Raw genomic sequence first — 7,963 nt, 5'->3', positions numbered from 1 at the left:
TCAGATTTCTGTATCTATTCCGTGATCCAATAGGCAAGTAGGTGATCCGCCTCCTAGCACAAGCGTCTACTTTCGGGAGGTATGCCGGTTACCTCACAATGTTTTCCTTCACCGTACGAGGGACTGTACGAATTTGTATAGACAGAAAATCCATAGGTCTAGGAGAGCATGGGTTCAAACCTACTACCCCAGACATGAGAGTCACACGTAACGTTGAGGTAGTCACACAACCAACACTGCTTAAGCCTTTATTTACGACTTGTCACTCAAATATTTTGATTTATGAAAACTAACGTCACTCTTTAATTTAAAGCACAACTTCGTTTCCAACAGACTAATGAAAAGTGACCAAAGTTAAATATTATATTGTTATGACTTTATTTAACCTTTAGTTTTACTAGTCTTTGTTCATCGTAATTTATTGAAATTGTATTTGTTGATTATGTTTTAAATTAGACGTAGTAGCGCATAGTGCCTCACTATAACAACCCAACAGATGGATCCAATCAGACTTCTTCGAACATTCTATTGTACGCAAAGTTATTTTAGGTTCAAAACAAACCGTTCTTTTTTTACGCCATACACGCGTATTTGTTGAGAGGTTTTTAAATAGCTTTGTGCTAATGACAATAAAAAAACAATTCAATTTATTTACAATTTTTATTTGGATTAATATTTACAACTATTTCCCTAGGCTGTAACATAACAAAATAGATTAAAAATAATAAATAGCTGAACGCCATACTACATAATGTCACAAGAACGACGAAATTTTTCCACCAAAAGTGTAATGGATTATTTATAGTGGCCCAAAGGGAAATGAATATCACAATCTCAGCCGTGCACACGAGAAACCAAAATAAATGCCACACTCGGACGTGACGAAACCGAACTTTAAACTCCATTAGGCAAAATAAATAAATAAATGCAAGGAATATATAGAAACCCCTACGAACTGTCGGCGCCTTAGGCACGATTAAAAATAGTAACATGATTTGGTAATGTATGAATAAAACTATTATCGAGAAATAAGACGACAAGTTAATGAAAGCGGCTAAAGAGAGCAATCGCGATATAAAAAAGCCGTACCATCCCAAAAAATGGATAAAGGAAGCTGACACATCAGGGGGTTCTAAGCCACGAATGCGCGAACTGGGAATATGACGCGGCAACGGAAGATCAGCTTCTGTCTGAAGATCCCAGTGCCTTCTACGTGGCGGAGCGGACAGCCATATTGGTAAATTTTCCGCGTTTTCAACTAGCTTCTCTGCCCAAAATGCTATTGAAGCTATTCTTGGAGCCGGAGTTACTGGTGGCGGCGTTATATCGACATTTTCTACTTTATACGCATCAGACCTACGAGGTGCAACTCTGTCTATGATGGAAACAGGTCGAATGTATTCGTCATCGCTGTCGTACCGTTTATCTGCAGCCGGAGACATGTAATCGGAACTCGTATCTGATACATCGTAATATAAATCATCCTCATAGGCGGTTGTTCTCTCAGACTGTCTTGGGGAAAATTGGATCATATCGCTAATGACTTCACCTCTTGGTTTTTGTAGTGATAATGATGGCATGTACAGTTTTCTTTGAGAAATCGTTTCGTATATAGGTTCTTCTTTTAAATTACTCTGATCGTCTTTGTTATTTGTAGCGTTGTTGTCATCAATTATGTTTATGTTCCATGGATATCGTCGGCCGCAAATTTTCTCTCTCTCAAATCTTCTATATACCGTTGCAGTACTTGCCATACGTAATGAGGACGCTACTAATGTGACTGCCTGAAGCTGCACTGAAAAAATATATCTGATTACTATTATTACCTGTTTATTTATTGGGTAAAACGTTCTTAGTAAAAATATCAGTACTAGAAAATCTTTAAAAAAGTTAAAATTAGTATGAGTCTACTTAATATGTATTTTGTCTTGCTTAATAAAACATTTTAAGTAATATATAAACTGTTTAAAGTTCAAAAAACCCACTGGGTTTGGGGTGCAAGCTTGTTTTGAGTATTATTGAGTTGTATTTCTGTGATGCTTTTTTAGGTCTTCTGTGCCTATTATTCCAAAACAATATTGTTTCAACAATCGAACCTTAGAGCTCCGGTTGCAATGCAAACCACAAAGCCAGTGAGGCAGTTAAAAAGCACTCTAGTAATGTTAACTAGTTAACGTTAAAAATTACCAAAATAAGGTTAAGGGATTTTAAAATATTAAATATTCTTACTAGTATCATATATAGGGTTAGAAAAATTTGCCATCATATCCACTATATTCATAACAGCGTGAGGTGCAGAATGGATAAACGCCTGAAGGAATAAATAGAGTTCTATGGGCGATGGTGTGCGTGCTCGCATGAGAGCGTCCCTCGTGCGTTCCTCATTATCTGAACGAGATGCATACACTGCTTCAATCCACCAAAATATTAAATAGCTGTATCTGTAATGAAAAAAACATATTTTTTAGGTAGGTTTTCTCATCTTTGGTAGGACGGCATGAATCAATGATGCCTTTACGTGGGTAACACTGAAAATGTTTGGAACTCGCCAATAAGAAACATTGCTAACATTTTCAAGATTACTTAGGTATTATTTTACAACGAAACTCTTTTGCAAAAAAACGGACACCTAAGAAAATTAAATTGTCTGACGTAGTCTGTATATTTATGATCGTGTTAATTAATAAAAGAGCCGAAGTAACTATTTATAGATATTTTTCATTTGCTAATATAAATTTCTCGCTTGTCATCAAGAATTTAATATAAAAAATATGGATCGTAATTTTACGTAGGCATTTTGTATACGCGTTCCGTAGATTATATAAGAATAAAATAATACCTAACTGTATCGGAAATATAACCCCATAAACAACAACGTTTGCAATTATCTAAATGGGCTTGGATTTAGCGAATTACATAATTTAATAATTTCTAAATCTTGTTATGATTTAAGTATCGACAAGTATTGCGCAGAAAGAAAAAAAACCTTTGATGCTGCTTGAACGATGAGCATCCCACGTTTAACTCACCCACGTAAATATTTTTAATCTATTTGTTTCTCAAATATAACTGAACATTTGTAAATATTGATATTTTGATTCAAACCTACACAGTTTGCTCTATATTATATCTATAATATATAAATATATAAATGGAAATTAAACATACCTCCTTATGGCTGCCACTGGAAAAAATATGGCGTTTGCAATTTGTGTAAAAATCCATTTTAAATCAGATTTTTGAATCGATATTTTGAATGTTGCGCCTTCCGGTTGTAGTGTTGGAGGTGGTGAGGCCAATGAGAACACGAGAGATATTATAGCTGGTAAATATATTAGTATGAAACAGAATCCTGCTAACCTGAAAAAAATATTGTTAATATTATATAAGCAATCAGAGAAATTATGGTTATTGTAAAACTGAAAATTACATACATGACATATAAATTTTTTACCATCTACCCAAAAGAGCAGACATACTATTGAGTAATATACAGTTATCTCTTTTAAAGGGAAGATAATCCTTCTGTACTGAAATGTCATGGTCTCAACGACCGGTGTTTTTGAGAAAATAGAATAATATCAGGAATAATATAGTTTTCCATATTTCTCTAGACGCGTATTTTCGAAGGAAATAAGCAAAACACTACGATACACTAAAGTGTCTTTGTTAGTACATCATATTCTTCGTGTGTATGGTGTAATGCGTTTTGTTTATGTTCTTAATTTAAAAATTGTTATCATTATACTTAATAAATGCTTAGGATTATGAATAAACTAAAAATGAATAAATATTTAAAAGATTACATTTTTTTAATATATACAAAATAATTTCCATGTTAGTTTGTGATATTTATTAAAACACTTATCATTTTGTTTGGAAGGATTAAAAATAATATCGATTAATACTGACTTACACTCTATTACCAGACTGGTAGTGTTGAACAACTAGGGCCAAATCGAAACAAATAATGACTAGGTAAATAATTAGGCCGCCAAATGATGGTAACACTCGATGCAATAGAAGCGCCTGCCAGGCTGGTAGCTTCCATCCCAGTATTTCACCTGACACTTCCTTATCTAACTCACAAACTACCATTGTTACAATTAAATCGCCATTGTTTCACTAAAGTTTTAATTACATTTTTATGCTAAAAATAGTATACCTATACTTGTAAATATGTTTAGTGTTTTGTACTTTTGAAACAAATGCAGTGTCCCTCCCACGCCTATTTGATAGTAAGCGATTAGATAAAATCGTTGACTCAAAGAGATAAATTATGTGGCATAGTTTCAACCTTTCGATTGCGTAGATAATAATATTATTAATATCGTATACTCTTTCCTCCAAACAATTTTAAAATGCATTTAAAGGCATTACAAACTTTGGTACTTTGACTATTTTCTATTAATTGAAAAAAAAAAAAATAACTCGAAATAATGAATAACATTACTAAGTTATTCTACTTCAACTTTGTATTTATTTAATGGTATATTATTCGGAAGCTATTTATTCGGAATGATTGTTGGCGTGCATACATGCTCTTTTTTAGTTCCTTTCACTGTCACAGGATAATATTATAAGTTTATTATCAATAATTTAATAGTCTGTGTCAGAACAGAAAACCTTCTAGGTGAAAAATTTTGTTTTACAAGTGGCGACATCTCTTCAAATATCATCTCCAGTACTACGGATCCCTTTCTTATTCAGAGAACAATATCCGTCGCTAGAGGGCATGAAACTTGAAAACATAATTACTTGAGAGATATATATAACAAGCGAGTCTAGTCGTGGCTGCAATTAATGTAAAATCTTTTAACTGGTAACCCTGCATATAGTCAGAAAAACTATCTTGATACTTTTGCTAAACTTGATTATTTGTTTAATAAATAATATTTTATAATAAGCAAAACAAACAAAACATTAACTACATCAAAATTAAACCATTTCCACTCCATGGAAAGCAGAAATTATAAAAATGTACAACTTTAACTTTAAAAAAAATTATTCAGAATCATAATCAAAATTTTATTCAAGAAATGCATTTAAATGAAGGAGCTGGTACTAGGTAGCTGCCGCCCAGAGGTGAGAACTGTAGTGCTTTGGAATTTGCTCTTGCATGAGTTGCAAACCTTTTGTTCCAAATGAATGCAGAACTGGACATTATTCGATAAGTCAAAGTATCCAAAAAGAAGAGTAGCGGCAAGGGCGGTTTTTAGCGGAAAACTTGTGTCTTCTTGGGGTTAAATTTGGCTATTTTTAGTCTGAAACTCCATAAACTACATATATTCTCCCAGAGCTCAAAGATTCGAGAGTAGTGCTTATATCTCAAATTTGTGTATTTCCACAATACATGCTTTTCGTCTTTGTGTCATCTTTAATATGTGACGCTGTTTAAAATTAATTATAATAAGTTTTCATTACACTAACTCTATTTGGTGTGTTAGTTCTCCTGCTCAAATAGATAGTTGAAAAATGTGAAAGTAGGTCAGGAATGAATTATAGTCATGTTATAAGAAATGAGAAAAATCTAGTGGCAGCAGGGTATTTAAAGTAATATGCATATATACTGCTAATAATCTTATGTGACGAAATGTATATTTTACATATTATGTTAATTACAAATTACTAGTGTTGATTCAGCACTGCAAAACGTAACTAAACCAAATTTTTCGCTAAACTATTTTTTTAAAGTCTTAACTAATAATGCTCTATCCTCTATTACTGAAATAATTGTGCTTTATACACTATTTTCAACTAAACTAAGTAAATTATTATATTATCCAAACATTTGTTTAAGTCAAAAATTAACTTAAATTTTCTTAGTTGTCCGTTTTTCTGCAAAAGTGTTTCGTTTGTAAAATAATACCTAGGTAACTGAAACTGAAAATGTTTAGAAAATGAAAAACGAAGACCAACGTTTTTATTTTCGACTAGATCAAAAATTAAAAAAAAAATAGATTTTCTTCGTTTTCAAAAAAAGAGTACCAATTGTTAAGGCAAAGCGCTCCCAAACCTTCTGGAACTCAGATTACCAGTATCCAGCCTTATCCTTAACATGAGATGAGCCCCATTCTCGCAAACTTTTATTATTAAATATTGATATTTTTATCTTAGACGATGTTTAGTAAATATAAATCTTATATTCCAATACGCGATTTCTTTTTACTTTCCAAGTCATTGGATGGCAATTACAGACTTGTTACACAAGAAACATGCATATTATCAACTTTTTTCGAAAATCCTTTATTCATTTTATATTAAATTAGTGGACTAGGTAACATTAAGTCGTAGATGCATTAACATAGAATGGCTGTTTCATCTGTACTATGTAAATTATTTGGCAGTGAGGGACGAAACCGCAACCCTCTGGGGGATTGTGGACACCTAATCGTAGGCACTTGTATAACTAATTATCACATACGAATGGGATCTATTTCGTGTTCCATTCTCTGTATAATATCTATGTCGTTTATGTCTTGTCTATTTTAGCATGATTAATATTTATGCACATTATTTAAATTCAATAAACTTTATTGCAAGTGTGTATTGTGTCGCTCTGCTTTTATTGAATCCACAGAATATATTACCAAAAAAATATTTTCCGGTGAGTAACCCCTGTGGTTCGATTATTAATTTTATAATTATTTAGGGGAATCTAAAAAAACTGTTTGACGGTTCTCATACTACTGATCAGGCCCAAAAAAATCGGAATTTATTTTTGGCGCGAAATTTAGTTAGAATCTATCCAAACTGGAGAACACGAAGGGTGTCCGTACGATTGTGATTAAAACGCCAATCAAATCGAAACTACAATTCGAAATATTGATTTTTTATTCTTTAAGCGGTTTCTTTGCTGTTGTTAAGATAAAAAAATAAAAAAATATAACACGTTAATTAGATGGCTTTGTAAATGATTCAATTGGAAAAATTGTTTCAGTTATTCAGTATAACCCAAACTGCCCAAGGCAAGTATCTAAACGTTTGATGGCTTAGATACTTGATATAATAGGAAAATGATTATTAGGCAGGTCCCATACGGGTTGCAATTTATGACCTGACATCTACAAATGAATTAGATATTCTTGCAACATTGAAAAATACATGATAGATACTGTTTGAACTCGATGATGAGTATATATGTATAATCTATTAGCAATGTTAGAGCTAACATACATATTATGAAACCGAACACGTAGACAATACAAAAAGCCAAAACAGTTTACATAGATAAAATAATATGTATATGAATTTCTTGAGAAATTACACCAAGTTTCCGGATCCGAGTGGTACATGTCACCGAGATAAGAAATTATAATTATAGTATGAGGGGGTGAAGGAAGTTTTCACTGAGTACCTATAAGATTAGCCGCACTTTTGATACTTGTATTTTAATATACAGTAGTACAATACCTTTAACTTGAACATCAAGGGAGACACCAAAGTATTTCTAGTTAGGTATAGAGTTTCCGACTTATGGAGAATTTGGAGAAATTGGAATATACCAAATAAAACAACTATCTACACGAAAGCAAGCACCTTTTATATAAAATGCACAATTTGTTTTTAAAACATAAGTAAACAAGAGTTTTTAATTAGATGTGTACCCATTTATTTTAACTAATGAGGGGGCTTGGCAGAGATGCCTTAAGTGTATGAAAAAATCAAAAACTAAATTTGTATGAAAATGTATGAGAATGATAGTTCGTGTCAACAAATTTTCATACGTACACTTCTGTTAAGGCATGTTGACTGGAGCGATTTTACTTCAAGAAGTGTACATTTTTTATACTATAAATATTAAAAATTGAACGTCTGGAACCTGATATCCTTTTAAGAAGAAGACACTATAAAAGGAAACAATATCATATTACATAAAAGTGTACACAAAGTTGACCGCGTAACTCAGGAAGTTTTACGATAGAAAAAGTTAGAACCGCCATCCGTCTCCAGCTGGTACGGT

At 32.5% G+C, this 7,963-nt stretch overlaps 1 protein-coding gene across 1 annotated transcript; it reads right to left on the bottom strand.

Annotated features, from left to right (window-relative positions):
* Positions 1-628: 628 nt before the first annotated feature.
* Positions 629-4,248, bottom strand: LOC110994193. The gene is made up of 4 exons (XM_022260714.2): positions 3,917-4,248; positions 3,169-3,360; positions 2,230-2,441; positions 629-1,795 (listed from the first exon to the last, which is right to left on the bottom strand). The coding sequence occupies exons 1-4, from the start codon at positions 4,096-4,098 to the stop codon at positions 648-650; spliced, it is 1,734 nt and encodes a 577-aa protein (XP_022116406.2). The 5' UTR covers positions 4,099-4,248; the 3' UTR covers positions 629-647.
* Between the last annotated feature and the right edge of the window lie 3,715 nt (positions 4,249-7,963).

Source organism: Pieris rapae, chromosome 10, assembly GCF_905147795.1.
Source record: "Pieris rapae chromosome 10, ilPieRapa1.1, whole genome shotgun sequence".
NCBI lineage: Eukaryota > Metazoa > Arthropoda > Insecta > Lepidoptera > Pieridae > Pieris > Pieris rapae.
This window is presented reverse-complemented; position numbering and strand designations above follow the sequence as displayed.